This window comes from Vipera ursinii (assembly GCF_947247035.1).
Source record: "Vipera ursinii genome assembly, chromosome: 8".
NCBI classification, from domain to species: domain Eukaryota; kingdom Metazoa; phylum Chordata; class Lepidosauria; order Squamata; family Viperidae; genus Vipera; species Vipera ursinii.
The window spans coordinates 5,886,634-5,905,500 of NC_139519.1; the positions used below are offsets into that span (position 1 = coordinate 5,886,634).

At 42.8% G+C, this 18,867-nt stretch overlaps 1 protein-coding gene across 1 annotated transcript in view; it reads right to left on the bottom strand.

Annotated features, from left to right (window-relative positions):
* Positions 1-18,867, bottom strand: part of KAT6A (lysine acetyltransferase 6A) — a 70,663-nt gene that overhangs the window by 29,841 nt on the left and 21,955 nt on the right. The window contains exons 2-7 of the mRNA XM_083368323.1: positions 14,930-15,038; positions 10,963-11,078; positions 8,792-8,873; positions 6,927-7,062; positions 4,539-4,855; positions 1,971-2,089 (exon numbers count right to left, since the gene is read on the bottom strand). Of these exons, the coding sequence (XP_083224449.1) occupies positions 1,971-2,089; positions 4,539-4,855; positions 6,927-7,062; positions 8,792-8,873; positions 10,963-11,078; positions 14,930-15,038 (879 nt within the window). The remainder of the gene's footprint in view (positions 1-1,970; positions 2,090-4,538; positions 4,856-6,926; positions 7,063-8,791; positions 8,874-10,962; positions 11,079-14,929; positions 15,039-18,867) is intronic.

The following is an 18,867-nucleotide window of genomic DNA, read 5'->3' on the forward strand; positions in this document are numbered from 1 at the left end:
GAGGAAATTCAGTTTCTCCAAATGTCAGCTCATTGCCAGAGCAAAGCAACCGATTCCACGAGCTCTCTTACGAAAAGAAGAGAATCAGGCCTGAGGGATTGACTGCTGGATCTGAGGAGTTAAGAGCAAATCAAACTAGACAAGGGGCTTTCATTGCAATTTAAGAAAGTCTTTTTTTATCGTGGGTTAGGGTTAGGGTTGGGGGAAAAAAAGTATAATTCTACAAATTAAATTCATTGCTCAAGTGCCAATAAATAAACTGCTCCAACAAATAAACCAATTGGTGGGATTACATCCTGCAAGAATACGCCCTACTGAATCAATCGCCATTTCTTTCCTAATAGGAATGGAGAATATGTCGTTGTTTTTTTAACAATGAGAATGACTATAAATCTATAAGCCACTAAGGAAACTGCAAATATTCTGTTTCTTTAATTTCTTTAACCGTACGCAGATATGCTTCAAGTAGGAATGGCACTCACTATACCTGTGATAACAGCTCATGAGTTTGCGCCTTCCCAACAGCCGCAAAACTCTCTTCCAACTCAGCATCTGCAGTAAAGGTGAAGTCCCAGTTCCAATACAACTGTTTGCACATCACAACAGCCCAGATCCCCTTCACATGACCCAAGTTCCATCAAAAGCTGCCAAGATCCAAAGTGGCTACACACGCTGTTTTAGTTTATTCTTATCCGACAAATTCCCCAATAATCCAGCAAGCCATCCTTGCATTTTTTACTGAGTGAATTCCCTTTTGCTCAGGTGCGGCCCTCTGGTCTACCTAGAGACGGACTGCGTCAGCTACTCAGCTGCATTTAACCCAATCCTTGCCAAAACAAACCAATTAGCAAAGTTGTAACATGAAGCAACAGACCTAATGTTTCCTAAAGACTGTAAAACACAAAATGCTCTCTGAGTATGAGTGCTCCACATTTCTATCTTGCTATACATGCTAAAACAATTTGTTTCAAAGGCTTGAAGACATCATGCATTAACAGAGATACATATTACATCTTGCATCTCTTTGGCTAGTAGAGTTGAGAGAAGTCCAAGTTTGACCAGTTCATTTGAGTTGCCATACTTTGAAAGTTTAAATGCCTTTTCACCTTTGGGTTAGTTCCAAATAAAGCCATAGTACCAGCAATAGCACCTAAGACTTATATACTGCTTCATAGTGCTTTACCAGACTCTCCAAGAGGTTTACAAAGTCAGCATTTTGCCCCCAACAATCTGGGCCCTCATTTTTCCGACTGCAGAAGGATGGAAGGCCGAGTCAACCTTGAGCTGGCTAGGATCAAACTCACGGCAGTAAGCAGAGTTAGCCTGCAATACTGCATATTAATCACTGTGCCACTACAGCCTTTAGACCTTTTCCCCCATCTTCACCTGTAAATGCAGCCCCAGTTTTCCCCTCTCTCGTTGTTTTCCAATGTGATCTATCCTGCCTTCACTAAAACAGGATAACGTCTGGCTGTCGGACAAGCGTTACAAAAACATGAAACATTTTAAGGGACTGCCAAACATTTTACTGAATTAAGCAAGCAAACTGTATGAGGATCTCAAGGGAGCTCCCACACAAGTAACTGTCGGTGACAAAAAGAGAAGCCACAGGGAAATGCCCAGCTAAAATGTACTCAACCCTACAATAGTAATTCTGTGTTAATTGTGCAACAATCAAAACTATTATTTTGCATTTGCATGGAAGGTTCACAAGCCAGACCTTCCTAAACCAGCATGTGGTTGCATCCTCGGGCCCATGCTTCTGAGCCATGCCATAGTGTCTCCTAAGTTTTCCCTGGAACTCTGCCTTCTTGCATCAAAATCACAATTAATCAATTGTGCATTGGTGGTCTGATACTCAGAACATCTTGTGTAAATGATCTTCGGTTTCCTTGACAGCAGTAAAGCCTTCTTTCTTGGTGAGCTTCTTTGACTGTTAACACGTCGGATGGAAGTTGATTGGACTTTACCTGCAATGCTTGCTCCTGAATGTCTCTGAACAACTCCATATCCTTCTCTGCCATGACATCTGGGCCTCCTAGAAGCCACTCTTCATTTTCTTGTTTTCCATCCCAGCCATCCTGATTGTCTGGAAACAGAACATTTAGAATTCCTTGAGGAATTATCAACCATTTAAAGTAATTTCTCATGAAGAAATGTCATGTGCCTTTCCTTGCCTTCTAACAAGACAATCGTATCCACCTTAATTTTGGCAGAGAAGAACATTTTCTCACTTACTGAAATGAGAGTGCTTCTAATCCACCCAAATTCCTTCCTCAAAACGGTCCTGTACCATTTCTCTTGATTTATGACAAAGCCTCTATTTAATAGACAGGGGAATTTCAACCAATTTCAGATGTCAAGAGATGCTCCTGTTCACCCTGGATGAGTTCAAATCACTAGGACCAGAGGGACTACACCCCAAGGTTCTGAAGGAACTATCATACATAATCTCAGAACCACTGAACCATATCTTTCAGAGATCCTGGACCACTAGGGAACTGCCAAAGGACTGGAAAAGAGCTGATGTAGTTCCCATCTTCAAAAAAAGGGAAAAATAATAGATCCAGGAAACTACAGACCTATCACTCTGACCTCAATACCTGGGAAGATTCCGGAAAAGATAATCAAGCAATGAATCAGCAAACACCTAGAGGCAAACCAAGTCATAGCCAAAAGCCAATATGGGTTTGTCAAAAACAGAGCATGCCAGACAAATCTTATTGCATTCTTTGTGGGTTAGACAGCATCACCACCAGATGGATTCGTAACTGGCTGACCAACCACACTCAACGTGTACTGCTCAATGGAACTGTATCTACATGGAGGCAAGTATGCAGTGGGGTACCCCAAGGCTCTGTTTTAGGCCCAGTACTCTTCAACATCTTCATCAATGAGTTGGATGTGGGGATAGATGGGGAACTCATGAAATCTGCAGATGACACCAAGCTGGCAGGAACAGCAAACACTCCAGAAGATAGGCTTAAGATACAGAAGGATCTTGACAGACTTGAAAACTGGGTGCTATCTAACAAAATGAAATTCAATGGTGAAAAAAATAAGGTTCTACATTTAGTCAAGAAAAAAACAAATGCACAGGAATAGTATAGGGCCGTGGTGGCGAACCTATGGCACACGTGCCACAGGTGGCACCCAGAGCCCTCTCTGTGGGCACGCATGCCATCAGCTCAGTCCTAGGCCTTCAGCTGGGTTTTATAAAACCTTTTTGCTTTAGGCCTCTTTTGCCGTGCACAAAAAAAAATTCAATCAATCAATCAATTTCAACTTCTTGCGGGGGGAAAAAAAGTTCTCGCAAAGTTGGAATTGATTGATTGAACTTTTTAGTCCCACCCAGTCTGCCTTTACCACTGCAGCCATGCGCACCCAATGGGCCACGCCCACCCTTGGCCACACCCACCCAAAGGGCCATGGCCACTCGGCACCCGATGATACATAAGTGGGTTTTGGGTTGCAGTTTGGGCACTCGGTGTCTGAAAGGTTTGCCATCACTGGTATAGGGCGTACCTTGCTCAATAGTAGTAACTGTGAGAGGGATCTTGGAGTCCTAGGGGACAATCATTTAAATATGAGCCAGCAGTATACTGCAGCTGTCCCCAAAAGCCAACACAGTTTTAGGCTGCATTAATAGAGGTATAAAATCAAGATCATGTGAATTGTTAATACCACTTTATAATGCCTTGGTAAGGCCAGACTTGGAAAACTGCATCCAGTTTTGGTTGCCACAATGTAAAAAAGATGTTGAGACTCTAGAAAGTGCAGAGAAGAGCAACCAAGATGATCAGGGGACCGGAGGCTAAAACATATAAAGAACGGTTGCTGGAATTGGGTATGTCTAGTTTAATGAAGAGAAGGACTAGGAGTGACATGATAGCAGTCTTCCAATATCTCAGGGGCTGCCCCAAAGAAGAGGGAGTCAAGCTCTTCTCCAAAGCACCTGAAGGCAGGACAAGATAGCTCTTGGGGTCTCAGTTGTTTTTACTATTGTTTTTCACTATTGTTCAATCTGTATACCTACCTTACTCTGTACACCGCCCCGAGTCCCTCGGGAGAAGGGCGGTATATAAAAACAAACAAATAAATAAATAAATAAAGAAGCAAAGGATGGAAACCGATCAAGGAGAGAAGCAACCTAGAACTAAGGAGAAATTTCCTGACAGTTAGAACAATTGCCTCCAGAAGTTGTGAATGCTCCAACACTGGAAATTTTTACACTGGACAACTATTTGTCTGAAATGGTATAGGGTTTCCTGCCTGAGCAGGGGGTTGGACTAGATGACCTCCAAGGTCTCTTCCAACTCTGTGATTCTGTTATCCAGATGCTCTTTAGAGTATTATTGACGAAAACAATAAATTTCAGCAATAAATGAAGATAATTATTTGCTCTGGTCTTCCTATGATAATACAACAGATTATTTCTAATGGACAGCTTTTAAACATAGCCATCACAGTTTCTTTATAGCAGTTCACTCCGATAATCTCCGAGTTCCATAAAATACAGAGTCAACCTCTGTTCCTACCTGTGGGCCAATCTGAAGTGCTTAATTTCCTATTGTCCTTTCTCCTGATCCTATACTGCTGAGAGTAGTCCACGACTTCTCCTCGAGCTTTACGCCCATCAGGGGACGGGGTGAAAAATTTGGTAAGGCCATCAATGAGCCCTTTGGTTTTCTTGTTGAATTTCAAGGTGATGCTCGCATCTCCGCAGAATTCCAGACCGTCGACTTGCTCCAAGTAACCCCCTTCCGATGAGCAGGTTGACTGACTGGATAGGGGGGTCTTACGCTTGCGACCTCGACCGGGTCCCGTCTGAACTTTGCTGAAGGGGGCTTTTGATCTGAACAGATAATTGGGAGACGAAAAGAAAGGGCATCACATATCGGAAAGAAGACCGCCAAATATCGAACAATCATGCAAAAATCAGTCTTTGACGCACAGTGTATGCTTTCAAATTTTCTGTTTGGGCTGAGAATTATACTTTCATAATCCCTGCAAGTTTACTGGAATCAAATCCAACTATGTGTTGAATAATTTCAGCACAGAAATTACTTCCATATTACAGTGCAACATGGCACCTGGTGGCGATTTCTCATGGCTCTTTTGCGTAAACATAAAATACAACAACCACTGCAAACGTTGCACGCTTCTTCTTTTTTTTGCAAAATATTAAAAATGTGTGTTTATGAGCAAGAAATGGAGAAGAACATCGCCCCCTATAGTCAGCAATGACTAACAGAGTAAAATGTGCAGGGACCCCCTTTACCTTTTTCTGAGCAAGAATCTTAGGATCTATAAAAAGGCTTCTGAAGCATTTGTCTTAGTTGTGGACAAAAGTAAACATCCAAGGATAAAATATCCCACTATTTCCTAGAAAGTCCCAATCTAGCTGTTCTGTTTTCCAGAAGTAAATCTTCCAGAATAAGAATAGGTATGCAATATTCTGCGCATGTTTTGGAACAGTGACCGTGTTTTGCACATCCCTGAATGAATCTTTTACCTTTTACATCAGGGGTCCTGAACCTTGGCAAACTTAAGATTTGTGGACTTCAACTCCTAGAATTCTAGGAGTTGAAGTCCAGAAGTCTTAAAGTGGCCAAAGTTGGAGACCCATGTTTTACATAGCTTCCCAGTCTTTTTGCATTGGATTAACTGACAAAACATCGAAGGATTCAAATGAAATAATGAACAAAAGTTTCACTGTTGCAGCAACAATTCTGAATGTCTGGGAGATGACAGGGGTGCAAGAAGGTAAATGATCTTCTTTAACATAGATCAACACTTTAATAGAACTGTACTCTGTTTTGAAAGGGGGGGCTAGAAAAGGATGCAATGTAGAAAATATCCGTAACCTCAAAAAACTGGGGGAGAAAAGTGTGAGCGTTCCAGACTCACGAGCAAAATTTGTGCTTTCTAGGAGCCTTGGAAGACCGTTAGTGTTGAGTACAGGGAGTCCTCGACTTGCAGCAGCTCATTTAGCGTCTGTTCAAAGTTACAACGGTGCTGGGAAAAGTGACCTATGGCCGTTTTTCACACTTACGACCGTTGCAGCATCTCTGGGGGGGTCACATGATCAAAACTCAGGCGAATGGCAACTGGTTCATATTTATGACGCTTGCAGTGCCCCGGGGTCACGTGATCACTTTCTGTGGCTTTCCAACGAGCAATGAGGAAGCCAGATTCACTTAACGGCCGTGTTACTAACTTAGCAATGATGCAGTGATACACTTAACAACCGGGACAAGAAAGGTTGTTAAATGGGGCAAAATTCACTTAACTAATTGTGGTGGTAAGTCGAGAACTGGAGCTTCAAACAAAACGTGAACGTTCCAAGAGTTTTGCTCTTCTAACGAAATGGCCTGATGGAACGTTTCAAGTGGGACTGTTTTGTTAGGAACTCAAAATCAAAGTAAAATGTTTCGGGCACATCCCTAACTCAAAAGTTGTTACAGTTAAATGTATGTTCAAATATTTTTCCTAAGAATCAGAGCTCACTAATGGCTCTAAATCAAGTGGAAATCCAACTCCCTGAAGGATTTTTAACGTGCAAAATCCATCTTTTGCGGTGGTATTCTTTTAGAAAGAAAGAATTAAGAAATATCAGTACTGCAGGATGCCATCCTGTAAAAGTGTTTCCCACCTAACTCTTCCCAGTTCTTCATTTGGCAAACACCAAAGCAAGAAGTGGAAATAAATGTTGAAACCAAAACAATTGTTAAGTTTGAATATTAAAGAATTAAGTGAATCAAAAACAAATGTTTAAAGGAAAAATCTATTTAAAACTGAAATAATACTAGCCTCTTCCAAAATAGTTACTAAGACACTTGGTGCTCAAATTTGCAAAAAGGAGGACATCTCCAACAACAAAACTGCTTCAATCTCGATCACATTCCAAGCCTCAAAGTACTTACGTTGCATTTTGGTTCTTTAATCTGTTTTTGGGGCGACCTATTGGGTTGGCATAACGCCGCTTAATCTGTGCTGCCTTCTTTTGGAGTAGTTTTCTTCCTTTTTTACGTGGCCGACATATCTGACATATCCACATGCCTGCAAGATATAAACTTCGTTGTCATGCCAGTATCTTCCAAAGGCAGAGCACCACAGTCTTCCTTATTGGTGTTCCACATTTCTATCTTCTATCCAGACATTCTCGCACGGAATATAACAGAGGAGTAAAACTTGACAGGATAACAATGATAAAAACAGTAAAAAAAAAAAAACATCAGCACCCAAACAGAAAACTACCAAGAATAAAAGTAGAAAACGGAGATGGCATACTAAAAGTCAGCGAGAGAGTTTCCTAGAAAACTCAAGTTTTTAAATGCTTTCAGTGAGTGGAAGCTAGCCTGATGTCGACTGGGAGGCTGTTGCACAGGGCCTGCTCCCTTTAGTGTCCTGGATCTTCCGAAAGCAAAGAGTTAGTAATAAGATTCTCCCCATTTGATCTGATCAATTAGGCCAACGCTCGTTAAGAGTCGGTAGTTCTGCAGCTACCTAAAAACTGAACCACAAATGGCTGTAAAGGTTAAAAGCCAGCACCTTAAATTGTACCTGGAAACCACGTGGCATCCAGTGCAGGGTTCACAAACCAGCGTTATATACTTCCAACGACAGAAGGTTAAAAAATACGCAACCTGGTGCCTTTTGGATCAATTGTAATGTTGGGGTAGCTTTTTAAGGTCAACCACAAATAGAGCCCATTATGGAAGTCTGGCTAGATTGCGACAAGCATGAGAATCACAGAGGCTAGGTTCTTGTGCCTGAGGTAGGGTTGCAACTGAAGCACCCGGTGAAGTTGGGAACCTTCTAAGTTATGGCATCCACCTGCTGTTCCCTCGTGAGTTGTGAATCCAGAAGGATCCCCACATCATGAACCTGCTCCTTGACAGGGAATGCTTGAGGTGGTAATGGAAAACTCCAGTGTATCCACAGCAGCTCAGATTTACTATGCTTTGGGTACACTAAAAAGCAGAGACATCACCCTGTCAACAAAAGTGCGTATAGTCAAGGCTATGGTCTTCCCTGTTGCAATGTACGGCAGTGAAAGTTGGACCATAAGAAAGGCTGAGCGCCAAAGAATTGAGGCCTTTGAACTATGGTGCTGGAGAAGACTCCTGCGAGTCCCTTGGACTGCAAGGCGATCAAACCGGTCAGTCCTAGAGGAGATCAACCCTGACTGCTCTTTAGAAGGCCAGATCCTTAAGCTAAAACTCAAATACTTTGGCCACCTAATGAGAAGGAAGGACTCACTGGAGAAGAGCCTAATGCTGGGAAAGATCGAGGGCAATAGAAGAAGGGGATGACAGAGAAGGAGGTGGCTGGATGGAGTCCCTGAAGCAGTAGGCGTGAGCTTAAATGGATTCCAGAAGATGGTAGAGGACAGGAAAGCCTGGAGAAACGTTGTCCATAGGGTCGCGATGGGTTGGACACAACTTCGCAGGTAACAACAACAACAGGTACACCCTGCTCTCTCCCATCCAAATCCTGGCAATCCATAGGAACCAGACAAGGATATAGATGATACCACACCCTGAACCACTGGATATCTCCCAGCAGCTTCACACCTATGTTAAAAGCAGGGAAGAAAATCCAGTCTCTCCGTTCATTTTCTTGGCTCCTTTGTCGTAAAGCAGTTTCTTTTATTGCCCTGAAGCTCAAAAATGTGTAAATTGTTCGGCCGATCAATTATATCCTGTGTGTTAAAGATTTTCCATGTAATCTGAGAAAATTTGCCTCCCATTTTGGATCATTTTTCAGCTCCCCTCCCCCTCCTTACCTTTTGGCATCCTGGTCAAAGGGGGATCACAACACTCCATATGAAAGCCCCGATCACATGAGTCACAAAATAGCATGTTATCCTGTAAAGCACAGATGTTTATGGTTAATGTCTTGTATGTGCACACTCAAAGAGTTACAATCAGGGTGTCACCAAAGCTTTTGGCCATGGTTCAGAATACCTAAGGGAGCCACTGTGATATAGTGGTTACAGCAACTTCAAATCCCTTTCCAGACACAAAAATTCACTGCATAACTTTGGATCAGTTACCTTCTCTCAGTCTAACCCAGGGGTAGGCAACCTTGGCTCTTTTATGACTCGTGGACTTCAACTCCCAGAATTCCTGAGCCAGGGAGTTGAAGTCCACGAGTCATAAAAGACCCAAGGCTGCCTACCCCTGGTCTAACCCAATGGTTCTCAACCTGTGGTCCGTGGACCCCTGGGGGACCTGCAATGTCGTCACAAGAGGTCCACAAAGGCTTGGAGAAATGTGATTTTAATCTTGCATTACGTCTTGGGATTCCGTGGCCACAAAAGGTATTTAAATGAGTCCGTGAAGTAAAGGTTGAGAACCACTGGTCTAACTATTCACGGGGCTGTTTGGGGGATAAAACTGGTGGTGGATTGTGCTACCTTGCACTCTTAGAGGAAGGGTAGGATATAAATCTACCTACTGTAACCAATTTAATTTATTTGTATCCCAAATAAATTTATTATTTTTACAAATAACTCAAGGAGGCAAGCGTACCCAACGCGCTTTCCTCCTCCTATTTTCTCTACAACAACCCTGTGAGGTGGGCTGGGCTGAGAGAGAGTAACTGGCCCAAAGTCACCCAGTCGGCTTTCATTCCTAAAGTGGGACTTGAACTCATGGTCTGCACTTCCCAGGCTAGTGCCTTAACCACTAGACCAGGGGTAGGCAACCTTGGCTCTTTTATGACTTGTGGACTTCAACTCCCAGAATTCCTGAGCCAGCTTGGCTCAGCTTGGAAACCTCTCCCTTTTCCCTCAGCATGGCTGGCTCAGGAATTCTGGGAGTTGAAGTCCACGAGTCATAAAAGAGCCAAGATTGCCTACCCCTGCACTAAACCAAACTGGCTCATTTAATAAATTAAGAGAATGACTTCTTCATAATTACTTCCCCCCACGCGAATAAATAACTTATTTCATATGCCTTGCTCATATTTTAAAGTTAGCAGAACAACCACAAGGACCATCTTCTGCATGAAACCTTATGAAAATCCACATTGAACAAGACAGTCACCCCATATAGAACTGGCTTTGCAATTTTTTTTCATTCAGAGCTGACTTCTGTCTGTGGTAGCTGAAAATTAGAAATCCTTCTTGTTCACATTCCAGTTTGATTGATTTACTGATTTATAATCATTTTGTTGCTGATTAAATTGTCACAATTTTGGAAGCAATATGTATTACATTATCTTTTAAATAAATTTGTCACCATTGGGACAAGTAACATATTAAACTAACAGGCGTGCAAAATATTTTGTTAATGCTATTTATAAAGTGTCAACTTTTGTTTTCACATGTTTATGTTCTGCTTTTCTATTTATATGTAAAAAAAAGTCTTAAATAATGTTTACATAAATAAACATCAATAAGTAAAATCAGCCAGGCCTTCTCCACTGTACACGTTAGAAAGGAAAAAGGATCACTTGGGAAAAAATAAGTACAAGGGCCACAAAAACACTCTCGTGCAAACTAGCCTATCTAATGTCAGCCGCAGAACGACACAAAGCAGCACTCGCATTTGATGATTCCAGAAAATGGTCAGGCCCGCAGGGGATATAGTAGTTCACAGGCTACAAGGCCCTTTGGAGCATTAAAAAGTAACCTCAGAGCTCTGGATTGTGCCCAGAAACCTGCTGGGAGTAACACAATTGTTACGACCGTTTCCTGCACTAAGCTCCAGCTGCTCCCACCGCACTTTGTGTCAGCTCTAGCTTCCAAATAGCCCCAAAGTATCTTTAAAGTGCTCTAACATGGCTGTTACAAAGGTGTGCCGTGATTGTTGCTGAATCAAATCACAGAGTGCAAGTGCAAATCAGATGAATTCTGCAAAAGAGATTAGTCCATGTTTTAGCTAGAGCAAGTTCATCGGGTATCACTTCCGGAGCACTGACCCAGCGCTGAACTTCAGCTCAGATACTCACAGCATTTTTGCCCTGATCTCGACAGGAACTGCAGGTTTTGCACTCAATGCACTGCCATCGTAAGGCCTTCACCCGAACGGTTAATTCTGGGGAGAACTTCAAGCAGGATGGATGACCTGTACGTGCCAAGGATGCAAGAGTGATTTCCACGACGCCAAGGAAAAACAGCAATATTTAGTAAAAAGTAAGGTTACAGAATCTAATGCAGCTCACTCTTGACTTCCGGAGAAGACTCCTAGCTTGTTTGTCAAAAGAGTTCAACGCATTCTCAGCACTTTGCATTAATTCACAGGCTATGCTTTCAAAAGGACATGGTTTCTTGCCCAACAACTTTGCATTTCAGTTTTGTGAGGAAAATTTTAGTTCTAAAAGATTTTTGTGAATGGCTAAAACCCAAATGGTTTCAACATGTCTGTGATTTACACACAATTTCAAAGTACCATTCATATACTTGTTAAATTTATCTCTATTTTCATCTGCATAGCATTTTTGGACAAAGAAACGCCATCTGGCACTAAAAATACTGCTCATAATAGAACGACCTGTCATCTGTTTTGAGGAATCCGTTTTGTAAATGTGTATCTAAACTTAATACAGGTAGTCCTTGACATACGACCACAATTGAGCCCAAAATTTCTGTTGCTAAGCATGATAGAAATCTGCCACATTTTATTACCTTTCTTGCAACAGTCGTTGAGTGAATCATTACAGCTGTTAAGTTAGTAACAAGGCTGTAAAGTGAATCTGGCTTTCCCCCATTGACTTTGCTTGTCAAAAAAAGGTGATCACATGACCTCAGGACGCTGCAACTGTCACGCGTCACTTGCCCAGCATCTAAATTTTGATCACCTGACCGTGGTGATGCTGCAACGGTCGTTAAGTGAGAAAAATGGGCTTAAGTCACTTTTTTTCAGTCCCGTTGTAACTTCGAACGCTCACTAAATGAACTGCTGTAATTCAGGACCCCCATGTCGTTTTAGCCCATCATCCACCCATTCTGGCTGATCGTACGATTCCAGCACTACCGTATGCTGATGATGTCGCTGTTATGTCTACTTCACAGGCGGGAATGAGGAAAACATCAGCTTTATTTTGCACAGAGCAAAATCTATCAATAAATTGTCAGAAAGCCAAAAGTTGGACATCATAAAATTTATAAATGGCAAAAAAAAGGGATGCCAACTGAACAGGTGCGTACCTATAAATACCTTGCAGTGCAATTTCAGGCTTCCTTATCCTGGCATGTTCGTTATTCTTATTGGGCCATATTGCAAAGCTATTGTAAGATTTTACCATTCAAAAGGAGCCCATTATAGTCCTGCAGCCTCAAAGGTCTTCCAAGCTCAGGTAGTCCCTCAGCTTCTTTATTGGCTCCCAAATTTGCTCTTTTACAAAGCTTCATGTTATTGAAACAATCAAAAATAAATGCATTAGAGCCATATTGATGGTTCCAAAATTTATTAAAAATGCTATCCTATATGCAAAAACAAGCACAGATTCTCTGGATGCTAGAGAATGCTTTTTCTCAACTTCTGGCTAAAGTTAATTCTACTTCCTATAGGTTTGGCCCCCATTAGTATTTACAGATTATCTGAACTCATCATGGCTTTGAAAAGCACTTGATAAAAAGTTCAGTTGCTAGGCCTCTCTATGAAAAATCTATGTTTGCTAGGTTTTTCCAATGCTACCACCACCCTTAAGAAACTAACTTGGGATACAGATCTCCAAACAGTGATAAATAAGTGTCACGCCTCAATATTTATCATTTAGCTTCCAAAAGATTTGCTCCAGACTATTTAATCATTTATTCCGATTTTAAAATTTTGTAAGGCCTTCACTGTAAGCCAGGTGGGATACTTTGCCCAGAGCAGTCCTGTTTGGACGTTTTAAGGGTACTTCTAAGCACCTTTGATTATGTCCATGGGGTGAGGGTTCCCTAGAAACTCTAAGCCAAGGGTCCCCAACTCCCGGTACTGGTCCACAGCATGCCAGTTGGATGCAGGCAGCACATAAAACCATGCCCCCTCCAGTCCAAGGAAAAACCTCTCTCCACGGAACCGGTCCCTGGTGCCCAAAAGGTTGGGGACCTCTGCCCTAAGCCACGTGGACTCTAAACAGAACCTCAGGCATCCTGTCTTGAAGAAATTTCCAAGTAGGAAGTGCAATTTCTATTTGATGTTACTTCTTTTAGACAAGGATTTGAAAATTATCTCTCAAGTCACCCACTTCAGTGCTACCATTTCTTCAATACACTTCATTATTATTTAGATTTGGGTTTTTTTTATTTTATATTATTTTTATTTTACTTTATTTGGATATATGTAGTATTTTTGTTATTAATTGTTTTTAGATATATTACACTTAGGGGTTTTTTTTGTAAAAGGAAAAGGTGCCAGAACTCTGTTCCAAGCGTTCTGTGAGAAAAAAAAGCCCTGTATATATGGAAATATGTAATACTTCTTTTATTGTTTTTAACCTATCTGTCTTTAGAGCTGTAATAAATTTGTGTTGAGTTGAGTTGAAAGTTTGAAGACCATCCAACGTTCCTTTCTGTTTACTTGTTAGTGAGGTAAATTGTTCTGTTTTTAAATCCATGTAGTCCTTGATGTAGGGGGCACAGTGAATTAGTGGCTAAGATGCTGGGCTTGTCAAGGCAAAACATTGGCAGTCTGAGTCCCAAATATCACATGATGGGGGGAGCTCCCGTTCTTGCCTCAGCTCCTGCCAACCTAGCAGTCCAAAAGCAAATCCGAGGAGATAAATAGTTATTACTTTGGTGGGAAGGTAACAGTGTTCCATGTGCCTTGGCATATAATCATACTGGTCACATGATCACAGAAGTGTTTTCAGACAACACTGGCTTCCTCATCTAGGAAATGGAGATGAGCATCACCCCTAAAGTTGGACATGACTGGACAGGTGAAACCTTTACCTTTTTCCCCCCTAGTCCTTGATTTACATCAAACAATTACCGGTAGGAGCAGAATTTGTTGCTAAAGCAACACAATCATATGGCGTGACCATATCATTTAGTGATGGCAATCTCTGCAATCCCAGTTGCCATTGCTAATCGAATCTCCCAGTCGTTGGGTGACGTGTGAAGCCAAAGTCAGAGTGAAAGCTGGCAGGAAGTTGAAGCTGCTGCTGGGCGGGGGAGAGAACAAGGGTGTGAGAGGCACACGTGGGCAGGATGTGAGGGACTGCACAAGAGGTGGATTATGGAGGGTGCGTGGGGCGCATCAGTGGCCAGCACCGCACAAGCAGAGGGCCAGAAGAGATTGTTATCCCAGCAACTTGCCATCTTTCCCTGCCACCTTCCCCACTGACCTTTTGGAGAAGCTAGCAGGGAAAAGTTGCAAATGGCGTTCATGTGATCACAGAATTGCAACCAGTCCTAAGTGCGAGTCGATTCCCAAGCACCCAGATCACTATCACAGGCCTGTGAGAATGCTGAGATGGAAGAAACTATGAGGACCAGTCATAACTATAATTCACTCAGTGCCGTGATAACTTCAAGCAGTCACTGAATGAATGGCCGTATGTCAAGGACTACTAGTAGAACAAAAATAGCTTATGTTATCTCAACTATAACTTGCCGACCCTGAGCAACACGGACAATGGACGAGCACCTGGTTTAAAACACTGTACACTAATAGATTCGTGCCTCATCTCCACTGAAACTCACATGGAAATCCCTGAAGAGCTGGGAATTAATGCAGCTAAACAAGTGCTGACGTCGGGTCCTTTCCTGTCGACTGATACAGAATCACCCTAGCCAATCAATGCAGATGAGAGCACTGTGACAGTCCAAGGAAGAAAGACCACGATTATTCCCATTATCTTTAGAAATGTTTACTTGCCTTCAGGCCTAAGGAAGTACAAAGGCCAAGTGCAGGGTGGCTCCAACCAGATGAACAAATGGATCATCACAAATGCTGGTGCCTCAAATACACGGAAAGTCACCTACCGCTATTGCCGCAATCAGCACAAGAGATCAGCTCCTCGGGTTTCTTTTCTCGGTTCTGTTCTTTTGTACCAAGGCAGAAACTGCAGATTGGGATTGGTTCAGCAACTGGCTGCAAGGGGGGGTGGGGGTGGGGGTGGGAGGGAGAGAGAGAGAGAGAGAGAGAGAGAGAAAACACAAGCTTTCATTAATTGGCATGTTTGCAAAATACTGTACAAAGGTACCACAGTACATTTCAGTACATCAGATGAGAAATAAGAAATGTAAGAACTTGGGAGTCCAGGACTGAGTTCTCACTTTCAAAGTCTTAAGTACCTAACAATGAACGCAGAGCTCAAGGAAGCTCGGTCCAAATAACAATGGCAGGAGCAAACGTATAGAGAGAAAGGTGTTCGTGGCGCCTCAGTCCAAAGGAGAAGCTGGCTCAACGTTGGTCGCTCTTTAGGCGCACGCAATCCAGCCAGGATTCGAGTCAGTAGTTTGAGAAGACCAAGTCAGTCAATATTTCTGTCAAGGATCATTGCAGGACCCACAAATGGTCGCTAAGAATGGAAGGCAGCCGATCTCTACGTGGGGCCTTGAGCAAATTACGTTCTCAGTCCTACTTTCTGCACTAGGTTGTCACTAAAATAAAGTACAGTTTCATATGTTTCACTACAAACTCTAGGGCAGACATGTCAAACACAAGGCCCGGGGCCCGGATCCGGCCCGCGAAGTGGTTTCATGTGGCCCGCGAAGCCATCCTGGAAACAGTGAGGGAACGGCCCCCACTGCCTTGGCCCTGGCCCAGAGACCCTCCTCCTGCCAGAGACCCTCAGATCTGTCCCACTCCTGCCCAGGCCCCCATAGGCACCCTTGATGCGAACGATGTAGAGCTGGCCACGCCCACCCAGTAGGCCACACCCACCCAGTAGGCCACACCCACCCTGGCCACACCCGCCCGGCCCCTGATGGCAACCGCAATGCTGATGCGGCCCTCAATGAAATTGAGTCTGACACCCCTGCTCTAGGGGAAAAAATGAGAGACAAATGTGATTAAGTGGTCACACCCTCTTTCCACATTCAGTATACGCTATCCCAGGGCTCTTCAAACCCCTTTTATGACCTGTGGACTTCAACTCCCAGAATTCCTCAGCCAGGCACGCGAATTCTGGGAGTGGAAGTCCACAAGTCATCAAAGGGCCGAGTTTGAAGACCCCTGTGCTATCCAGTTGCCAGATGTGACCAAGAGCTTTCTCCTATCTGGCTCAAAATAAATGAAAGCTCTATATATTTGTATCCTTTTCTTCTTCAAAGCTGCAAGTGGAATGCACGGCACAATGACTTTTATAAAAACGAAGCGACTTAACATTTAGATGCAAAGATTATTTTCCTAAAAATTGATTAGCCCAGCTACTTAACATTTTGAGATGCTCCCATAAAACCGCCTAGAGATTGAAAATGTCAGGTCATAAAAGTAGCTCCAACTTTTTCCAAGCTGGTTTTCTTCACATCCACTAAAGCTCACTTTTTTATATAAGTACCATCTATTGTAGAAGAAATATAAACCCTAATTCCAGCAGTAGTAAACTACTCAACATGCCTAAGGTATCTGGAGCTGGGGTGGAGACTGAGATAGAGAAGATTTCTAATAACTAAATGTTTCAGAGTGGGGATACCACCAGCAGATGGAAGAGCAGACAGCCTCTGTGTAGACTGGATGAAGGGCAACAAACGGTAAAAGATATTAAATGCAAGTGTCACAATTATGGATATGGGGATGATAAACCTGACTGACATACCTATTGGTGGGATCCGAACTAGATGTGTCTGTGCACGAAATCTGATGTTGTTACAAGCACGCGAGTGCTGAATTGCAATCATGTCATCACGGGGATGCTGTGAGGACCAGAACTTGGAGGTCCATTTTTTTCAGCAAGAGGACTGAACAAAAGGTCATAGGTGTGCAGAGGGCTTAAACATTATGGAATTGGCAAAGCCAAAGCCGCTTTGTTCTGTGGCACCTGCAACAGGGGGAGGGCGTTCTCTGTGGGCGCACCAGACCTGTGGAACCGCCTGCCAGTTAAGCTCCGGATGGCCCCCGACCTTCGCTCCTTCCGGCGCGATCTAAAAACTTATTTATTTGAGCAATCTGACCTGGTCTGATGGGTTAGGGTTGGGGTTTTAATATGTTTTTAATACTGTTTTAAACTTGGGCTTAATATTTAATCGCTTTTAACTTTTGTATTCCTTTTTTATATTTATTGCCCTGTACACCGCCCTGAGTCCTTCGGGAGAAGGGCGGTATAAAAATATAATAAATAAATAAATAAACTATCTTCCAAGTACCTGACAAAGAGAGCATGTTCTCCCTCTAACTCGAGAGGTTCACAAACCCTAAAAACGAGGAGGAAGATTTGGAAAATCATGGCCTGCTTTGTACCCTTGCACACACACACACGCCTCCCAGAGACCTCAGATCATTCACACTGGTTTAAAGCGGCACACAAGCCGTTCTTCTATCCCAGCCCTGACAGAAGACCAGTATAGGACCACTTGTCACTCCTGAACCATGAGTACAGGGACTCCTTGACTCATAACCGAAACTGACCCCCCCCCCCACGTTTTTAAGTGAGACATTTGTTAAGTGAGTTCTGGCCAATTTTATGACCTTTCTTGCCCCAGTTCACTGAATCACTGCAGTTGTTAGTTAGTTGTTAAGTCAATGGCTTCCCCATTGATCCTGCTTGTCAGAAGGCCACAAAGGGGGAAATGCATGACCCCTGGGACACTGCAACCATCATAAATACGAGTAAGCTGCCAAGCGTCTGAATTTTGATCACGTGACCAGGGGGGTGTTGCTATGGTTATAAGTGTGAAAAACGGTCATAAGTCACCTTTTTTTACAGTGCCACTGTAACTCTGAACAATCACTAAAAGAACCGTTGTAACTCGAGGCCTACCTTATGCTGCTATGTATATGGCACAAATTGCTCCCATTCTTATTATTTTGGTAACCTTCTATTTTAGGCTAACCGATGATGGGAAACAATAAAATGTTGTTTCTACTATAAAATATATTCTCTTAGCACTTTACATCAGCCATATCAATCAGTTTCGTGACTTTATCAGCAATATATCTTGCCTCAGTGTAACTGGGTTGATCACAAAGTCATCTGAAAAGGAGGCTGGCTCCTAAAAAGGCAATATTAGCTGCAAAGTAGAGATGGAATTACCATGTCCAATTGTTGCTGGAGTTCTTGATTCTGCAAATATATAATACTAGGACAGTATTATTGAGTTGTCTGTATGCCGATTCTAGATGTCCACCCCCGCCCCCCCGGTGCCTCATTCTCAGTTATGAGAAATCCAAGATCTCAACACAACCCATCCAACTAATACAGATGGATTTCTAACAAAGATACTAATAAACAGTGAAGCTCATCAGGCTTGATTCAAACCAAACTTCTCCCCTTCTTGTAGATGTTAAATCTGATACCTAAGGGGCATTTCACCAAACTAAATATACAAGGAAGATCAGAATGAAATGTTTAAAAGATGCAAGTGGATGCATCATAGTACAGCCAGGAAGGAAGGACTCTAACCGCTAACAGATCCGTTCCACCAAGCGGGAAAAGACAGCAAGCAACACGTAAATGTCTCTTTTGCAAAAAGAAAAATTCTCTTCAAAAAATTGAACTGAACTGAAAAATTCTTGGAAAAGGTCAAATCAAAACTGCTGCTGCCCATCTCACTTTTTTTATATCACCTCACCTGACTCTCGTCTCATTTGCTCTGGTTAGCTAAGCAACAAATCAGCAACTCTGAAGGACCAATAGGGAAAGACTCACAACAGAGGGTAAGAAGAACATTTTTGAGAGTGTAAAGCTGTCCTCTAGCTGTCATCCCTAAGGGAGTTACCGAATAATAAACTGAGAGAGAGAGAGAGAGAGAGAGAGAGA